General features: G+C 44.9%; 1 protein-coding gene across 1 annotated transcript in view; it reads right to left on the reverse strand.

Annotated features, from left to right (window-relative positions):
- Nucleotides 1-21,661, reverse strand: part of LOC137433184 (CUB and sushi domain-containing protein 3-like) — a 1,533,363-nt gene that overhangs the window by 1,318,623 nt on the left and 193,079 nt on the right. The window contains exon 5 of the mRNA XM_078783994.1: nucleotides 17,583-17,799. Within this exon, the coding sequence (XP_078640120.1) occupies nucleotides 17,583-17,799 (217 nt within the window). The remainder of the gene's footprint in view (nucleotides 1-17,582; nucleotides 17,800-21,661) is intronic.

The raw sequence follows: 21,661 nt of genomic DNA on the forward strand, positions 1-21,661 counted from the left end.
CCTTGGTGCTGGGGTGGGGATGTTGATGGTCAGAGTGATGGCTAGGTGGTCAGAGAGAGTGAGGTCGGAGCCAGAGAGATGGTGCAAAATTAGTCCAGTAGAGCAGACAAGGTCCAAAATGTGACCACGGTTATGGGTAGGAAACAGTTAGCTGGAACCAAACCTGCCACAAACCTGCCACAAACCTGCCACAATATGTGCCACATTAAAAGTGAAGGTAAAATTGCATGCCAGACTCTACCGGTCGTTCCGATGTTGGGGTCGACTCATCCATCATGAGCAGGGATGGAGCTCATGCTTATGTGAAATTCCACTGAAATACAAGGGAATGGCAAGGCCAAGTACATATTTTTCTTGTATTTACCCTTGGACCACTTAAACGGGGGTGCTGAATTGAAATATATATATAATGGTGTCTGGGTGCACTGGGGCATGGAAATTCAATTCCAAACCTGAAGAGGATTCGCTCAGAAAGGAAGAAATGGTGTGTGATTGCAATTTGTTAGAAAAATAATGAAAGAAAGAGAAAAACCAATACAACCTCCCCTCTCTATAGAAGAAGGGAGACATAATTAGGATGAAAAGTAATGAGAAAAGGAAAAGTAATAAGAAAAGGAAAAGTAATGAGAAAAAATAAAACTGAGGGAAGCCAGCATTAAAAAAAAAAAATTTGATTAATGTGTTCTTGTGATTCGTACATAGTAAGGAAACCAACAGAGCCTGTAATAATCAAGGGTTTGAAGCTTTAGAGTCAAAACATACAGTTCCACCACAGATAAGAATCTGGGAAAAACTTTTTACTGAAGTTTATGTTCTCGAAAATCTGGAAACTCGTTTAGGAGTTGGCTGTCTAGCTTTGGGGTTGGAATCCTGATCCCTGAGCCAGCTATAAATTGCCATTCTAATGTTCCGCAGGCAGGGCAATTCATCAATGTGTGTGCCGTCAACTGGATGGACGTTGACTAGTTGGGTGTCCCTTCTGCCAGCATTAGTCGTTAAACATTTAAAGAGTGGAATTAAAATGTTCCAAGTCGTAGACTGACATTAGTTTGTCTTAGGGTGCCAAATCTCAAATTCCATTGTGAAAATATAAGGCTTGAGGATATTGATTGTGCATTTATTTATTTTTTATTTATTTATTTATTTATATATATATATATACATATATATATATATATTTACATATATATATATATATATATATATATATATTCTTTAATATTTTTTAAAATATATATATATAATATTTTTATTATTTTTATTTATTTATTTTATTATTTATTTATATATATTTATATTTATTGTGTGTATATATATATATATATATATATATATATATATATATATATCTATATATATCTATATATATATATATATATATTGTTGCGGTTTTGAGAACCCTCACTTGTGTAAATAAATTCAACATCATTAAAGGTTAAAGGTAGCACCCCTAGTTAGTCCACAAGCAACACGTAGGCCACCATAGGATTCCAGTTATTTCATTAGTATGTGTTTTAGATAAGGCCGTGTTTCAATAGTTGAATCTGCGTTGTGTCAATCAAATAAGAAGTAGGCCCCATTCCGTTCAGTTTGCAACCTCCCTCTCCAAGCGCCGCCATTACGTGCCCTCCAGTCTGCCGTATGGCTCTCCCAATTTGTTACGCGCCTTTGTTAGCAGCGTTCGCTGCCTTGAGCTGGAGCTCGCTCAGACGCCGCCATAAACCACGCGGTGAGGCCCGGAAAAAGGGGGCGGAACGCCAAGAAGAAGGTGTGGCCACGTCATCCAGCCGTCAAAGGCGGAGCCGGTAAGCCCTCACCAGCCAACCAGGGCTGAAGGGACATTGCCGACAGGCGTGGCTTTTGGGCTCGCGGAGCGATCGTTGCTTGCGTTATAAAAGCACGAACGTAAAGCCCTTTCAGGAGACTCATGCGCCGGCGTTTGTTAAAGAGGACGTGTTGGAAGGGTGGCTTGGAAAAGGACTGAGAAGAAGAAGGGCGCGCTTGTTAAAGAGGACATTGGGGAGAGAGAGGGCATTTGGCACAAGTGTGCACATATTACATACGCAGGACACCAGCTTCCCCCCCGCTATATAATTGTCCGGTCGCGTTCAACTACACGCATAGCTGCCTGCCGGGTTTCGCCCGCTGGACCGGAGCCTGGACTGGAGCCGACCTGAGCCTGGACCCCATCGCCGGACCTTCCGCCCTACCATCTACAATCCCTGTGTGAGTGTCTGAGACGGGCCTGTTGTCCTGGGTATTAAGGATAAGACTGTTTTAAGACTGCCCTGTGTGCTGCTTCTTCCTCTTCCTATCTTGTATATTCCTTTCGTTTCCTCTTCTTCTTTCTTTGTGCATTGTTAATAAATCAATCTTTGTTCTTCCTATTTTCTGGTTTCCTCTTGTCTGATCGCATTCGTCTTTTCTCTAATTGGGTAAATGTGGCACGATTAGGAACCGCTCAGAATAGGGTTTAGTCACATTGTTAACGGCTCGGATCGCGGATTGCTATCCGCTCGGCATTTTCCATCATATCCGTGGTTCGAGCGGGAGTTATCTCCTTGCTTTATGGCCGGTGGTAATACTTAGGTAATTGGACTAAGGCTCGACCAACAACCCTACTTACCACCGACCGGAAGGAACGTTATAACCCCCAGGACTCGGGTCGGTCAGATAACAAGACAAGGGGAATAACCCCCTCCCTTGATAAGGGGAGAGCCGACGTCCGAGATCCGTAACAATATATATATTATATATATTGTTGCAGTTTTGAGAATAAAGATAACCCCCCACTTCGTTGGTTACACCACAACATGTAGCCTCGCTTAGTTCAGTTATTTCCTATTAAATGTAAGCACAGTCTCCTTTCCTGTGTTAGTATACGTTGAGCAGGCAAGTAAGTGTAGGCTTCATTGTTCCTTGGGCTGGAATGCCAGATGCTCCTTGGGCTGGAATGCCATGTGCTCAATGGGCTGGAATGCCATGTGCTACGCCCAGAACAAGTCTGGGAGGCCCGAGGGAGGAGCTACAGGGGAGAGGCCGGTAAGTGGTGAGCAGCCAATGGAAGCTCAAGGGGAGTGGCTAACAACGACAGCCAGGGGAGGGGTTGGAACATTTGGGTAAGACTCTGGGGAGGGACTATAAAACCCTGCCCCGGACCCCCGAACAGTGGAGAAGAGGTGTGGTTGGAACTCTCTCTGTGATCGAGGCTCTCTGTGCACGAACTCTCCCTGCCCTGCGCTCTGCTGTCTGTTAATAGCGCTTCAAGGAAGATCACTTCCGGGGCCATAGACGCCAACGATCTCCTTGCCTGAACTCCCTGCACATGCCGCGAACATCCCAGGGACACGCCCAGTGAGTGTGGAGTGGGTTGCGCATTGTGAGGATGCGGCCCGGGCATCGACACCGACCGGGGTAGTCCTTAGTGAGACGTGAAGCATACGCAAGCCCCCGGTGAGTTGTGTGCTGCAGGGACCGGAGGGGATTGGTGCTGCGTCGGTCTCACAAGGACCGGCGTGCACGATTCGTGCCTCCGGCCCCCACACTGTATGGTTGGCGCCGTATGGCAGCAAGGGCGGTCGGCCGGGTTTGAGGGGAGGTATGAGTTTTCGGAGCCACGCACCTTATCGGGTGAGGTGCTCTGACCGTGGCCGGTGGGGTCATCGTGCGTGGGACCACGAGGCCCCACGCAGGGATGGAGCCCGGCACCTGGGCCCATCGATCCCTCCCCCCTCGGCGCAGGGATGGAGCGCGGCACCTGGGGCCATCGATCCCTCCCCCCTAGGATCGTAAATGCCGGACGGACGACACATACAGGCGACCAAACACCCGCATGGATCGCTCAGCCGTTCGAGGCCGAGCCGTGACAAAGCACCTCCATAGATGGGGGCTCATAGTTTAGAGGACTGGGGAGAGTAGTGTACCCCACGTGGGGGAATGGTGGTGTAACCATTCCTCACATGGGGGGGGGGGGCATGAGCATTAGTTTAGGGAGATGGCAGTGTTAGGCACATGGAGGGGCCAGCAATGGTTGCCTCCATGGGGCACCGAAGCTAGCCGAGGGAGGGCTAGGATAATGTTAGGGATTTAGAAGACCTTCAGGACAAGATTTAAGTAGGACACCTGAACTGTAGAGGGGACGTGGAGAGTGTAGGTGGTTGTTAAAGGAAAGGGAGTGCATAGTGTAAAGGGACGACGAGGGAAGCACGAGTTTTAGGGGAAATTAGGTAGATAGATGATGCTGTGTGTTTGAGGAATTGTGTTGAGGTGTGAGAAAAATGGTGTGCAAGATATTTGGTGTAGTGGTGTGCGAATAAAAGGTGTGAGAGTGGTTGGTGTGGAAGTAAAAGGGGTGGAATGCATGGTGCGAAGGATTGAATGGGGGGAAGTGGATCCCATTCGCGAAAGCCCGGGGGGGTAGTGTCAAGCCAGGTAGAGGGCATAGGTAAATTGCATGGATATTGACACCTGTGGTGCGGGTAGTAGAAAGGTAGTGTTTTGTAGGGTGCAGTAGACTGTGGAATGGCTGGGCCTGTGGCTTAATTAGTGAGTATGGTTATTGAGGCACTCCGTCACTGGTAGCCTGTCGGCCAGGTAAGGCCGCAGGTAGGCTCTAGGAGCCGGTTAGGATAGTGTGTGAGTGGTGCCCCGAGGATCCCAAGGGGGGACCCGGGTTGCCCGATGCCGAGGTGGGCATAGAGGGGGTAAGTGCCAGGGAGGGCCTTCTCCGGTTAATGTAGTGTGAGGAGCAGGCAAGCTCGGGAGGCAGCTTCAGTGGTGGAGGTGCGCAGGTAGGTAGACCTGCTGGTAGAGCCACACGACCCAGCCCGGAAATTGTGCGAGAGCACAGTGCGAAAATTTGTTGGGGTGAGACCCAAATTCGGAGGGCACCACAGTGTGGGCAATGGGAATTCGGGTTCTTAGAACCACATAGTTTAAAGAGGCTGATTGGCAGGGTACGACCCCGGGTAGTTTAGATGTGTAATGTCATTAGCGTAGTTAGGATGAGAAATCCCTTCGCACCATCCACAACCATTCACCGAGGAGGGCGAGCTTCACACCGAGTCTCTGTAAGCCGTTTGGGAGTAAGACGCATCACGACGTGGGTGAGACATTGTTTTTGTTCCATCCCTTCCTTCCTGGGAGGGATTTCGGGACGAATTTGGTATAGAGGGGGATATGGGAGACAAGACATAGACGGATTGTAAATACAAGGGGGGCTAGGGTAGTGTAGCCAACGGTGGGGGGTATGGACAGTTAGGGACGAGCTTGTTCCGCTCGCTCTACCGCGTCCCTTGCACCGCACCAGGTATGGTGGTGCCTTGTCACCTTGTTTTTCGTGTGCTACCGCGTGCCTTTCCCTTTGCTTGTTGCGCCTTGTCTTCCCTCCCCGCCCCAGGACCGTTTGGAGGCTGAACTGTGCAGCACCGTTACACCTGTGCAGCCGAACTGTGCAGCACTCTCCTGCCAAATCCACCTTGCTGCACTTTGCTGCACTTATGCACCACAAGCCTTGTGGCTCACACCTCTGCTGTGCAGCATGTTGCTGCAACTTACCTTGCACCTTCGGACCACTTGTTGAGTGGCACTGACGCCACGCAGTTGGACCCCGTGAGACGTGAGAGTGGCCCTGCTGGCCAATAAAAAGGAAATTGTGTGCTAGTTATGAAGATGGAAGACTTAGATGGCCCTGATGCTTCATATGGCCTGTATGCCGGTCAGGGCCAGCCGGTTTTGTTAGCCGCACACGGAAGATGCAAGATGCAAGATGCAAGCAGCAAGTGCCATATCAAGTGTTCGATTTTCTTTCCTCCAATTCTTTTTCAAAGTCCAGGTCCTGAGTCATAGAATTGTAAATAAAGGTAAAGTTCTGTGCTTGTAAATATATGTGCATATAAATATAAGAATGCGCCCACCGGCTATGTGTGTAGTTTACAAAATTCCGGAAATACTCGAATAGTTGTGGGTGTGAGTCCGATAGAATAGCTGCTCAACGCATTAGGAGGGACATATCTAGTGTTAAAAATGTCGCACACATGGGTCAGAATAAATGTTAGGGGGATTACACCTATGTGCCACATTAAAAGTGATGGTAAAATTGCATGCCAGACTCTACCGGTCGTTCCGATGTTGGGGTCGACTCGGGACGAGTCGGGGGAGAGAGGGGGGTAGTGTTTCAGTTTTGAGAATAAAGATAACCCGCCTCTTAGTTAGTTACACCACAACATGTAGCCTCTCTTAGTTCAGTTATTTCCTATTAAATGTAAGCATAGTCTCCTTTCCTGTGTTAGTGTGCGTTGAGCAGGCAAGTAAGTGTAGGCTTCATTGTTCCTTGGACTGGAATGCCATGTGCTCATTGGGCTGGAATGCCATGTGCTACGCCCAGAACAAGTCTGGGTGGCCCGATGGAGGAGTTACAGGGGAGTGGCCGGTAAGCGGCAAGCAGCCAATGGAAGCTCAAGGGGAGTGGCTAACAACGACAGCCGGGGGAGGGGCTTGGAACATTCGGGTAAGACTCTGGGGACGGGCTATAAAACCCTGCCCCGGGCCTCCCGAACAGAGGAAAAGAGGTGTGGTTGGAACTCTCTCTGTGATCGAGGCTATCTGTGCACGAACTCTCCCTGCCCTGCGCTCTGCTGCCTGTTAATAGCGCTTGCGAGGACGATCTCTCCCGGGCCACAGACGCCAATGATCTCCTTGCCTGAGCTCCCTGCACATGCCACGAACATCCCAGGGACACGCCGAACGAGCTGACTGGGGAGAACGGCGCCAACGGCCGCGCTTGGAGTGCGTCCTTCCTCTTCATCCTTTTCCCCGCATGAGTGAAAGGGCCCTTGTCCGGGGATTAAGTGAGGACGATAAGTTTCTGCTCTGTGTCTCTTTGCCCTGATCATTTGTACATTATAATAAACCTGTGTTCTTTCGCATCCATTTGGCCGTTCACGTCATTTCCCACCATTGGCTTCGCACTGTACGAATAAAACCGTTCAATCGGGTTCAATATGAATTAACGGCACGAGTCACGTGACACGCAAACCACTCGGGCGTATCAGACCAGTGTGACCCGTGCGAGGTCCAGTCCCCGTTCTCATGGCGGCGTATGTATAGAAGGTACTTGGGGATTCGACCGGATACCCTTCCGCACGCTCGCTACGGGGGTGGCGGCTGAAATTGCTCTGAAATCCGCCCGAGTGTAAAGTGGGTCGCGGCCTCGTGGACTCGAAGGCCCGAGAGGGAAAAGGGTTTAACCCCCCTCTGTACGTCGACGGGCTCGAGATCCGCAATATATATATATATATATATATATATATATATATAATTATTTTTATATATACGTATATATATATATATATATATATATATATATATATATATATATATATATATATATATATATATATATATATATAAAATATTTATATTATTTTGATTTATTTATTTATTTTAATATTTATTAATATTTTATATTTATTTTTATTTATTGTGTACCGTATATTTATTTCGATTTATTTATTTATATTTATTTTATTGATATTGAGGATGTGTATATGATTGAGTGTCAAGCATTTGTGCTTCAACCAATCCATAAGAGTCATGGCACAAATACAGTATGCAGGTATTTGAAAAAATTCCGAATTTTTGCCCAAACTCTATTGTGAACTAACAAATGGAGAGCGTGGCAAGTCAGGGGCGGATCCAGGGGGGAGGGGGTGCGGGGGGTGGGCACCCCCCCTTCGATCCAGGATGAGGGTGCAGGGGGTGCGCACCAACCCGGTTTCAACTGGTCTGCCCTATGATTGGTTAAGCGCTGTCATGTGATTCACAGGCGCCATGTTGTTACCCAACCTCCGTAACTGGGCAGAACGCACATCGCATTGCATGCATTCGCTTAGTGGAAGTTGGGATGGATGAGGGGAAGTGGAGATGGTTGAGTGTAGAGTCCCTGTATAAAGAGAGTTGCGCCATGCGCTGACCCAAGATTTCTGGTCACGTGATTTCGTGGCGCCATTTTGTGTCTAACTTCACCGTGCGTGAACGTCAGCTTGGTACGGGAATGTTGTTTATTGCCAAACAAAATGACTGGTTGTTCTGCTTTTGGTTGTTCAAACCAATCTGGGAAATATAAGATGTATAGATTCTGTACTGAATGTATGAACCAAGTTTTGTACTGAATGTTTACTGTGTTGGCCTCATCGTGTTCCTGGTGAAATTAAACAAGTTATGGTGAATACGACGTCTTATCTGTGCTTTTCCATATCTGTTCGACTAGACGAACCGTGCACACTGCAGGTATTTTTTAAAGTTTTTTCTCTGTTTAATTACGGCTTGGCGCAGTCGAAAATTAAGTGTTAATTAAGTCGCCAGCTATGAAACATATTAATCGATCAGGCAATATCCATCAGAGTTCTGGGCAAGGGTGTAGTAATAAATGAACGTTTCAATCTTACTAGATGCCGATGATGTTTTCCTTATGTCAGAGACAGAAGCTGACTTGCAGCTTGTTAAATCATTACAATGGAAATTGAATATAAATGTCGATAAAACTAAAGTTGTACACTATAGAAATATGGCAATACCACGTACAGAATTTGTTTTAAGTGTGTTAGACTATATGTCGGCTGGAAGTCCTACACCGGAATTGCTCTCGGCACCCTTTAAAAAATATTGGATATGCCCACACTCCTTTCTAAAAGTTATTAAAATTCAGAGAACGACAGCATTGGTTTGTCTTACTTATAATGTTAGCTCTTATATGCAGTGTTGGCTTGTAATATGCATTGCCATACCACTTTTAATATCACCACACAGCTCTTTTTCACGGCAATAGCTGAGTTTTTGACAAAACAAATATCACCTGTATGTAATAATAAGACTAAATATGTGTAGTAAATTTTTTTTTAGCAGGTTTAGAATATATCACCCCATATCGCGAATGTACATGTATATCTAATCCGACACACTTAGACACAAAATGGCGTCCAAATTTGAGTTGACACAACTCTCTTTATACAGGGACTCTAGTTGAGTGGAAGGACAGATGGATGAGTGGAAGGCAGGATGGATGAGTGATTGATCTTCCACTCATCCATCCTTCCTTCCACTCATCCATCCCTCCTTCCACTCCTCCATCCCTCCTTCCACTCATCCATCCTTCCTTCCACTCATCCATCCCTCCTTCCACTCCTCCATCCCTCCTTCCACTCCTCCATCCCTCCTTCCACTCATCCATCCTTCCTTCCACTCATCCATCCCTCCTTCCACTCCTCCATCCCTCCTTCCACTCATCCATCCCTCCTTCCACTCCTCCATCCCTTCTTCCACTCATCCATCCTTCCTTCCTTCCACTTATCCATCCCAACTTCCACTCATCCATCCTTCCTTCCACTCATCCATCCCTCATTCCACTCACACATCCCTCCTTCCACTCAGCCATCCTTCTTTCCACTCATCCATCCCTCCTTCCACTCATCCATCCTTCTTTCCACTCATCCATCTCTCCTTCCACTCATCCATCCCAACTTTCACTCATTCGCAACTGACTAAACAATGTATGAAACTCAGGAACATAAAAATAAACCCGTCCCTAATAGCAGTGAGTTGCATGCACACTTGAACGCACGCGCGCGTGCACTTGACCTTGGGTAACAACATGGCGCCGGTGCGCACCCCCCCCCCCCCCTCCCCTCTGGATTTTTGATAAATTATAAGCTCTGAATATCCTAGAACAGCCCTCGTGTCCAGATTAGTTTGAACAAGGAACGTTTCAGGCGGCTTACCAACGCTCAGAGGTTTCAAATCACTTTTGCTTTATTATAAAACACTCCAAGTGCGACGGTTAAAATAACACCATACTTTCATCACATAAATCCACCGTCCAAAGCGAAATAATCAGCACTCAGCAGCAGCCACTCAGCGGATATGACGCAAAGATAGCGCCGTGGGGATGACGCAACAAATGGGTGGAGCATGAATTGAATATGTGATGAGGAAAACATGGGTGGAGCATGATATGCATGATGCAAACATGGGCGTAGCATAAATACACAGCATTACATTAAAACTCGTTTACAGCGGAGCACAATTATATTATAATGGTTGCAGTACAGTTTGCGCAGAATTCAAATTTCTCTTCATGTTTGTGTCAATTGTCCGTGTGTGTGCAGGATCGATACTCATGTGCTGGGTCGACGAGTTCATTAAATCGCTCGACGTGGGGTACGTGGGGTACAATCCTATTGTCAACACCCCTCGTCGAGCACGTTAGTGGACTCGTCCATCCAATAATGCATTGCTGAGCGCTGAGGCAACTGGTCAATGCGGTCTGCAGAGGTATCATATCGACAAACATCGGATCACTTACTTTGTCTTAAGACAAAACGAGTGAGTGTCATGGAAGATCCAAAAAAGAGGTGGATTACGGACTTCTTTTCGTCCATCACTGCGACAGACCATACTATAACAACAGATGAGGCACAACACCCACAGGGTAGGCCTGCAGCAGCACCAGCAACTGAGTCGTACGCCGTAATGAAGCAACCGCGTCTTCCGATCCCCTTGGCAATACAAACACTCTCAAAGTGAGTGATGCAGCAAACGACAAATCAGTGCCTGTGTTGGAAGGCAAACAGGCCGCGCCAGCTTATGATGTCGGTGATATTGTGGCCGATAATGTTCGTATTGAGTCGCTTCCGGGTGACGAGAAAATCAACTACTTAAACGAGCATCACTGCCCACAACATTTTGATTCCCTGTGTGTTCAACGGATCAACCGTAAGGGACAAAATCGTTCATGTGTGCTGAATATTCGCAGAGAGTGGCTCGATCGTTACAAATGTTTGGCTTACAGTTCTGTACTTGGAGGTGGGATGTGTGAGTTCTGTGTTATGTTCCCTCCAAAAAATGATCAAATTAAGTCAGGGGTGCTAGTCCGATCACCCTTAACCAACCTACGGAAAGCAACTGGTACAGATGGTGCACTGGCGACACACGATTCACTGAACTACCATAAACAAGCCATGCTTGCTGCTAATGATTTGATGGAAAGTGTCCGAAATCCGACCCACAGAATATCATATTTGATTTCCGAGCAGAACAAATTGAACTATGAAAAAAATCTACACATCCTCCGACAAATTGTCGGTGTGGTGCTGCTCTGCGGTCGGCAGAACATAGCACTCAAGGGTACCTCACACCAAAAAATGGTTTTTACGGACGTCCACAGATGTTCTTTCTACAGCAGCGTTACGATTTTTTGAGCAAAATCGTGAACACCCAGGAGAGGATTTTGCTTAACCGTAACCGATTCACAGCGGTTTATTACAGTTTAGTACGGACTGCTACGGCTTCGTTGTGGATATACACGGCGGAGATACGGTGCCTCTACGTTTGCTTGCGATTCCTTACGGTTCCCGGCCCAGAATATAAAAACGCCCCCCCCCCCCCCCGCTCTCCCCTCATTCTGCTGCTGACTTCCAAGGGGGCAAGACCTATCCAGGAGAGCCATGGACAGAGCACCCGCTGCCCAGAGAGTCCAAGGAGAGGGTGAATCCTTGCGGATGGTTAAGATGGCCTTACGGAGTCTTACGGTGGTGTTACGGCAGTTGCGGAAGCGTTGAGGAGGCGTTGAGGAAGCGTTGCGGTCTAGATTTCCGTAGCACTGCCGTAATTGTCTTACGAGAGTTTTGGTCTGGACCAAAACTCTCGTAAGAATTTACGACCCCTCCCGGACGCTTAAGGATCCATACGAATGCTCCAGGAAGCGTTGAGGATGTCCCAGGTGCCGCAAGGAATGCTCCCGGTTGTGCACGATTATTTCGCCGCAACACTGCCGTAAACGTCGTAACGACCCCATAAGGCCGGTGTGAGGGGGTTTCAGGGGACGGACATCGAGACGACAATTCGCTGAAATGTGATGACATCTCAAACAAAGGAAATTTTCTCGCCATTTTGAGTCACATTGCTGAAAACGATGAGATCTTACGGGAGCATCTGCTGAGTGGCAACAAGAATGCTCGCTGTACCTCTAAGACCTTCCAGAACGAAGTGATAGAGATCATTGGTGGCCAGATTAGAGATGGACTGACCAAGTGTTTGAAGGAGGGAGGATTTTTCACCATCATATGCGATGAGGTAACGGAGTAAAATATTATCATTGTTTTTGTTATTTATTTAGTAATGAGAATGGCATGCCATGGAAGGACCTATTAAGCTGCTCTATACACCTTAACATGGCGTGCGTTTAGAAACATCGGAATTCTTCTGGATTCTTTGTCGTTAATGAGCCTAATTAACTCAGGAGATCATAACAATCATTTCGGGAGAACTACACAAATCAGAAACTCCATATCAGAAAGCTCCAGTAGAACTACACAAAAAACATGCCGCACCCATGCACACCACAGACACACACACACTCACACACACCTACAAAATTCATCAACTTATAGCAGAAGGAACAGCTGGGCAAGTTGTTTCACCAGTTCCTCTATCTGACCATTAGTCATCGCGAATCTGCTGAACTGTTGGACCAGGAAAGAACGCAAGGACCTGCAGAAACTTCCAAAAACGCACGAAATGCCGTTTCTGACGATCAATTTTTACAAATTTCCTGGGGGACAACCCCCAGACCCCCCTTTATCCCCCCCCCAGCGCTATAGTTTCATGCACCCCCCCTCCCCCCATCTTTAAATTCCTGGATCCGCCCCTGCAAGTGCATCAGTAATCCTAACATGAGTTGCAGGAGGCCTGCCGTCAGCCTGCAGTGAAGCATAAGCAAGTTGATGGTGATGATATGTTCCTGTTTTCCACATTTTCTGGGACAATGATTTACAACAGCCAGTGTTATAAAAAGTGCAAAATGGCATTTACTACAATTTTGTACTCTCTACCTAATGCTGCACTTTTATCCTGAGATCTGCAAATGCTGGCCGCAAGGCAAGGAAGTCATATTGGATAAGAAATAAGCATTTGCTGACACTGATTTCGGTTTGGAGCAATGGAAGCAATTTAATGTAATCAGATTGAAGTTTTTTGGAGTGCTGACGATGCTGTTACTGCTTACTCATTACTTGAAGTGGTCGTTTCTTCCTCGTGTTTAATCTCCCCCTTTCAGCATGTGGAACTCTTTCAAACTAACTAAACCTGGTCTATCCTCTCTCCTCTCTAGGAGATTCGGTCAATGGAGAGATACATCTACCATATACAGTCAATCCAAATGAAGTGTGCCTGCGTTAGATAAATCATCTTTCCAAATCCAACTGTCTTCGTCGTCTTGTTTCCTAGTTTCAAAAGTTGCCCTGTATCTCATGAAGCTGTTCTTTGATCTTCCTTACATCAGCAATATTGTGTTTGCAATTCTTCTTCAGTTGACACGTTTAACTCGTATAATCCAAGTCTCTGAACTCATCTGTTTTGTTTGAGCCTGAAAATTTATTTGTTCTCCTCCAAGCATTATTACCCTTCTCCACTGTCGACCGACTCTCTTTTATTCCACAATCTTCATTACCTCTGCCACCGAAGATGGACGGAGGTTACGTTTTCACTCCTGCCTGTTTCACTCCTGGCTGGGTGAACTGTTTGTTCTTCAAAACGTTTGCTCAAAGACTTAACACCTGGCATACACGATGTAAGAATGATGGGTTTATTTCGTCCAACTCTAAAACACAGATTCAAATTTCAAAACATATCATTCAATGGCAAAAGGAATTACTAAATCTTGTAAATATTTTAGTGTTTGTGTGTTTGTTTGAGCTTTTGTGTGTTTGTGCATTTGTTTGTGCGTTTGTACGTTTGTATGTTATTCTTTCATGGCTGAACCATTCCACCTGGAGGCCCTGAATTTTGGGTGTAGGTACTTCAGAATCTGGGCAAGGTTTTAAGCTATAACACGTTTGCCTCGAGGTCCGTTTTTAGGTCACCAAAGGCCACTATAAAGTGTACGTTGGAATGTAGGGTCAGGCAGTGCTGCCGCCGGCTGGCCCACAAGCAAAAGGTAACCAACATCGGAACAATAACTTCTTTGCTTTTCAATGTCCAATACGTCCAGAAATCCCCACGAGGAAAAGCTCACCCAGCTGGGCTCTATTGTGCTACGGTTTAGTCATGAAATAATGTACAAATGCACAAACACACAAACAAATGTATAAACAAACAAACACACAAAACACAAAAAACAAACAAGAAGACGTCATGCGGAGCATGATACTTGTAAAATCCAACCCCCCCCCCCAAGAAAAAAATTCCATTCACACAGCAAATTGTCCATTTCATCAAGATAAAAAATTACGATCTTGATCAAAGCTCAGGTCAACAGGATGAAAAGTGACGTTTTCTCATGAAAAATGATGATTATACTTATAGAAGTTTGACCTTGAGTGGACCTTTGACCTCTTGACCTCAAAAATAGTTGGTTTCCTATTTAGTGACACAATGTGCAAATGCCGTTCAATTTCCAAGTCAATCGGATGAAAATTGATGGGTTTGGAAGTTTGACCTTTTGACCTCAAAAATAGTTGGTTTCCCAATTCAGTGAGGCAATGCGCAAATGCTGTTCTAATTTCAAGTCAATTGGATGCAAATTGATGGGTTTTCATATGAAAATTGATGATTTTGGAAGTTTTACCTCGAGTTGAGCTTTGACCTTTTGACCTCAAAAATAGTTGGTTTTCCTATTTAGTGACACAATATGCAAATGCTGTTCAATTTCCAAGTCAATCGGATGAAAATTGGTGATTTTGGAAGTTTGACCTGCAGTTGACCTTTGACCATTTAACCTCAAAAATAGTATGTTTCCCAATTTATTTACTCCATATGCAAAGGCTGTTCAATTTTCAAGTCAATCTGTTGAGAATTGACAGATTTTTAGATGAAAATTGATGATTTTTAAAATTTGACCTTGAGTTGACCTTTTGACCTCAAAAATAGTATGTTTCCCAATTTAGTGACTCGATATGCAAATGCTGTTCAATTTTCAAGTCAATCGGATTTAAAATGGCGATTTTAGAAATTTGACCTCCAGATGACCTTTGAACTTTGACCCCAAAAAAAATAGGCTTCTCAATTGGGACGACCTATACAGCTTGGTGAAGTTTCGTGACTATCGGTTTAGAATTGTGACCTGTAGGCCGGTGACAAACAGACAAACAGACAAACAGACAGACAGAACCACAAACGCAACCGACCAATATACTTGAAAAATCTTTGATTTTGCAAGTAACAAACACACAAACAAACATACATACAAACACAAAATAAGCACACAAACAAACAAACACACAAACAAGAAGACGTCATGCGGAGCACGATACTTGCAAAATACTCCCCCCAACCCCTCCCCAAGAAAAGAAATTCCATTGATACAGCAAATTGTCCATTTCATCAAGATTAAAATTGACAATCTTGACCAAAGCTCGGATCAATAGGAAAAAAAGTGACGATATTTCAGATGAAAAATTATGATTTTGGAAGGTTGACCTTGAGTTGACCTTTGACCTTTTGACCTCAAAAATAGTTAGTTTCCCTATTTAGTGACTCAATGTGCAAATGCTGTTCAATTTTCAAGTCAATCGGATGAAAATTGAGGATTTTTGAAACTTGGCATATGTTGACCTTTTGGCCTACATTGACCTCAAAAATACTAGGTGGTTGAATTCAGTGACCAGATATGCAAGTCCTCTTCAAATTTCAAGTAAATTGGATGAAAATTGAGGATTTTAGAAATTTGGCCTATGTTGACCTTTTGGCCTATGTTGACCTCAAGAATACTTGGTGGTTGAATTCAGTGACCAGATATGCAACTCCTCTTCAAATTTCAAGTCAATCGGATGGAAATTGAGGATTTTAGAAATTTGGCCTATGTTGACCTTTTGGCCTATGTTGACCTCAAAAATACTTGGCGGTTGAATTCAGTGATGAGATATGCAAGTTCTTTTCAAATTTTAAGTCAATTAGATGAAAATTGAGGATTTTAGAAATTTGGCCTATGTTGACCTTTTGGCCCATGTTGACCTCAAAAATACTTGGTGGTTGAATTCATTGACCAGATATGCAAGTCCTCTTCAAATTTCAAGTCAATCGGATGAAAATTGAGGATTTTAGAAATTCAGCCTATGTTGACCTTTTGGCCAATGTTGACCTCAAATATACTAAGTGGTTGAATTCAGTGACCAGATATGCAAGTCCTCTTCAAATTTCAACTCAATCGGATGAAAATTGAGGATTTTAGCAATTTGGCCTATGTTGACCTCAAAAATACTTGGTGGTTGAATTCAGTGACCAGATATACAAGTCCTCTTCAAATTTCAGGTCAATCGGATGAACATTGAGGATTTTAGAAATTTAGCAAAGTTGGTGACCTTTGGCCTATGTTGACCTTTTGACCTATTGACCCCAAAACAATAGGCTTCTTGCTTTTGACCAACTCTACCATTTGGTGAAGTTTCGTGAGGATCGGTTGAAAATTGTGACCTGTAGACCGGTGACAAACAGACAAACAAACAAACAGACAGACAAACAAACAGACAAGACAGACAAACAAACAAACAGACAAGAGACAGAACCACAAACACAACCGACCAATATACTTGAAAAATCTTCGATTTTGCAAGTAACAAACACACATACAAACACACAAACAAACACACACACATACAAACACAGAAACAAACACACACAAACAACACAAACAAACAAGCACACATACAAACACACAAAACAAACACACGAACACACAAACAAACACACGAACACAGAAACAAACACACATATACAAACAAACACACATACAAACACACAAAACAAACAAACACAAACAAACACACAAACACACATACAACCACAGAAACAAACACACAAACCAGCACGCATGCAAACACACACACACACACACACACACACACACACACACTAAAATATTTATTTAGGTAATTTTTTTGTTTGTTTGTTTTGTTTTGTTTTGTATACTGAATCGAGGCTCGTGAAAGAGCTAACATTTACTTCACAAACAAATCAACCAGACAAACAAAACACACAAAAAGAGGGAGCGGAAAACAAGATGGGGAGAGAAGGGGAAGCACACAAACACAACATTTGAGAGCAGGGAGATGTGTGGAAGGGAGAGGGCTTGGGGGGAGGAGGCGTGGGAAGGGGGGGGGGGGTGGAGGGAGAAGTATAAAACACAAGGACACCAAGGACTTCCAGGAGAGAAGTTGGTATTTCAAAAAAGTGGAATTGGGGTGAAATTAGCGGGGGTAGAAAAGATCAAGGTTTTGGATGGGGGAAGATAAGAGATGGTGGTGAACAGCAGTTTTAAAGACCTGGAGGGTGGAGTGGGATTGAAGAGAGTGAGGGAGTTTGTTCCAGAGGCGGGAGAAGAGAGGAATGAAGGAGTGAAGGTGAGCAGAGAGTCTTGAAATCTTGCTACAGAAATAAGGTAATTCGCCCATTATGGTTTTAATGTGTATGGTTTTCATGCAAATAATTGAGGCAAAGAAGTTAAACAAACACACAAACAGACACTTCTCGAATTATATATAATATGATTATCATCATTATTTTATCATTACAATTTTGGGTAAAGAACTTACCTGGCACGAAGACGACCAAGACTAGGAGGTCCATCAAACACTGACAGAAAGTCGTAACCATCTTCCAAAGCAAAGGCTAAAAATCTCAGTTGTGCTCGTGCTCCAGGTGTAACCAACACCAGCCAGGTACAGTTCAGCCCGTTAGGGTATCCCAGTGGAAATCCCGGGCTGGAGATAGTACCATTCCCACCTCGCAGCTCGCCACCACATGGTTCACCTGGAAGAGAGAGTGCGTGTAACGGTATTAGTTAATGTCGCAATCATCAATGATGGCAAGAAAAGCAAAATTTAATAAAAACTGCCACCAGGAAAAAAATAATTTCTTCATTTCTTGTACATATCTGAGAAGGTGTATTGTTAGAATGAACAAGGGCTCAAGCTGAATAAAATTAACGGCATGGATTTTTTTAAAGAAATAAAAACAGTGTGCAGCAGGTGAGTCTGGTTAAGAGATTGACTTGGTGGAAAATTTCCTGAAAATGTATAATGGGATTATGAAATTACAAGTCATTATTGACCTTGAAAGGGTGTGTTGCAGTATGTAGTATGGAGGAAGTAGGAAGGGTTAGGAAGTAAGTATGCAGTATGTAGGAAGGGTGAGTGTAAGTGTGTGTGTGTGTGTGTGTGTGTGTGTGTGTGATATATATATATATATATATATATATATATATATATATATATATATATATATATATATATATATATATGTTCCTTTGCAGTTCACTGAAATGGCAAGAAGATTGACTTTGGAGCAAAGAAGAAAGGTTGCTGCATGGATGGACGTCTTTCAGTCACCCACGGTGGTTCGCAACAAATACAGAGAGCATTTCAACTGTGATCCACCCTTGAGATTGACCACTTATCACGTTTACAACAAGTTGGTCGAAACCGGCTCAGTTGCTGATAATTACAAAGGGAACAGCGGTCGACCACGAACAGGCTTTCTTGCGTAGCCCAGGGAAATCAACCAGACGATTCAGCGTAGAATGTGGTCTTCCCCGGGCAACGGTGTGGAGAATCTTGAACAAGGACCTGGGAACGTGGCCACATCATTTGCAGATTGTGCAAGCCTTACGTTCTGCAAATATAGCCGCTCATGTTGAGGTTTGCAAAGTTTTCTTAGAGATTAAGAATTTGGAACCTGACATTGACAGGCCAGTGGCATTCAGTGACGAGGCACCTTTCAAATAAGTGGACGCGTAAACAAACACAACTGTGTCTTCTGTGGTACTGAGAATCCTCGTGTTATGCGTGAGCATGAACGAGACAGTCCCAAGGTGAATGTATGGTGTGTAGTCATTGCAACAGAAGTGGTAGGGCCATTTTTTTTTTTAAACACCACAATCAACAGTGGTGACTTATTGTACATGATGGAATATTATGCAGAGGACAACCTCCCACAACAAATCTGGCTGACCGGATACTTTCAGTTGGATGGTGCTCCACCCCACTTTGCTTGGAATGTTCGCACTCATCTTAATAGAAAATTTGAGCGGAGATGAATTGGCAAAGGAGGGCCTGTGAAATGGCCCGCACGTTCGCCAGATATCTCACATTGTGATTTCTGGCTGTGGGGTATGGCAAAGGAATGTGTTTATTGCCGCCAAGCCACATGATGTACAAGACCTCCAACAGAAAATTGAAAATGTGATTGCAACAATACCACAAGACATGTCCCTCCGGGCTCTGGAGACCACCCAGAGAAGATTCCAGGCATTGTTGACAATGATGGCGAACAAGTGGAGACTGACTTTTTGAAGCTATCAACATACATTTGTTGTCATGTTACAGTGTATTATCCATTCTTTTTCATTAAAAACGAAAGTCCCATAAAAGTGTTAACATTTTTTTGAAGCACCCTGCATATATATATATATATATATATATATATATATATATATATATATATATATATATATATATATATATACATATATATATATATAATATATTGTTGAGACATCGAAGGATTGGACATCGAAGAATTGGTGAGACCGACAGAGCCAGGTGTTCCATTTGATTTGTCAGAGCCAAAGATGTCTGAGATTGAGGCAGTTTTGAGGAAGGCACGGACGGCATCGGCTCCAGGACCAAGTGGAGTGCCATACAAGGTGTTTAATAGTTGTGTAGGCATCAGGCAGTATCTGTGGAAGGCTCTGAAGGTGGTATGGAGGCAAGGAGTGGTGCCCAGTCAATGGACTAGGGTGGAAGGAGTTTATATTCCAAAGCAGGAGGAGGCCGTTGACACTGGAGCAGTTTAGACCAATATCATTGCTCGATGTAGATGGGAAGATATTGATGAGTGTCTTTGCGGCACGGCTCTCAGGCTTCATCAGAGGGAATGGTTTTGTGGATGGTTCTGTGCAGAAGGCAGGAATACCAGGATCACCAGGATGCATTGAACACTCGGCAATGGTCTAGCAAGTGTTACAGGAGGCAAAGAGGCAAAGGAAGGATGTGGCGGTGGTATGGCTGGATTTGGAGAATGCATATGGGTCAGTGCCGCATGCCTTGATCAGGTATGCCATGGATTTCTTTTGGGTGCCACGGAGATTTAGGGATTTTTTGATGGCACATTATGATCAGTTTTTGATGCGGTTTGCGACACAGTCCTATGTAACAGAGTGGCAGAAGTTGGAAGTGGGGATCCCGATGGGATATACCAACTCCCCGATTTTGTTTGTGCTGGTTATGGAGTTGTTGATACGTGCGGTGAGTCGACATGGGAAAGAAGTGGAGCTAGCCCCTGGTCAGAGGTTGCCAGCAATGTTTGCTTTCATGGATGACCTGACAGTTGTCCAACAGTCCACTGATGCAGCAGTAGAGGTACTGGGACGACTGGAAAGGTTGATGCAGTGGGCAAGAATGGGATTTAAAGCAAGAAAGTCGAGGAGTGTGATAGTGAGACGATGAGTGGTGGATAACATGCACAGGTTTGAGCTGGGAGGGGAGGTGGTTCCATCATTGGTGGAGGCCCCTGTGAAGAGTTTGGGAAGATGGTATACAGTGGAGTTGAATTATGTGGGAAGAGTGGAGGAGGTCAGAAACAAGCTTTTGAGAGGTTTGAAGAGGATTGATGGATGTGGTTTGCCAGGTAAGTTGAAGGTATGGTGTTTGAAGTTTGGGTTGATGCCACGAGTATTGTGGCCATTGATGATGTATGATATTGCGATTGGGCATGTAGAGAGGATGCAGGTTGTGGTGAGTAGGTTTGTGAGGAGGTGGTTGGGAGTGCCACGCTGTTTGACGAACATTGCCTTTTATGGTCAGGGTGGAAAACTCCAGTTTCCCTTGACATCATTAACCGAGGAGTTTAAGGTGGTGAGGGTGCGGGAGTTCATGATGTTGCGGGATTCAAGTGATGCAGTGGTAAAGAATGCTCTCCCAGAGAAGAAGGGAAGTCGGAAGTGGAATGCAAGAGCAGAGGTGGACGAGAAGGAGGAGCGGTTACAACAGGAGGAGGTCATGGGGATGGTACAGCATGGGAAGCATGGCTTGGGGTGGATGAGCATGAGCGATGGGGAAAGGCATGTGTGGAAGAGATGAGGAAGATGGTTGAGAGGGAGGTGAGAAGAAAGGAAGAGGAGGGGAGATATGTTAAAGTAGTCGGTCAGGCACAGCAAGGTGCTTGGACTAAGTGGGAAGGTGTGCGGGTGAGGATATTGAAGTGGCAAGAGATTTGGAGGATGGAGCCAATATTGTTGAATTTCCTGTTGCGGGCAACGTATGATGTGCTTCCGTCACCAGTAAACTTGAAATTGTGGGGGTTGTTGCAGGAGGAGAGATGCTATTTGTGTGGAGGTGTGGGAACGGTGCAGCATGCACTGAGTGTATGTTCAGTAGCATTGGCAGCAGGACAATACAGGTGGCGACATGATCAGGTGCTGGCGGTGGTGATGCAGATGGTGCAACAAGAGGTGCTGAGGTCGAGAGAAAGACGAGTGGAGAAGGAGACTGATGGGGGAGAGGTGCGGTTTGTCAAAGAGGGCCAAGTGGTAAGAGGTGGAAAGAGGAGGGGGTGGAAAGCAAGAGGGCTGTCAGATGCTTGTGATTGGCAGGTGGTGGCAGACCTAAAGCCA

This window comes from Myxine glutinosa, chromosome 8 (assembly GCF_964187855.1).
Source record: "Myxine glutinosa chromosome 8, kmMyxGlut1.1, whole genome shotgun sequence".
NCBI classification, from domain to species: domain Eukaryota; kingdom Metazoa; phylum Chordata; class Myxini; order Myxiniformes; family Myxinidae; genus Myxine; species Myxine glutinosa.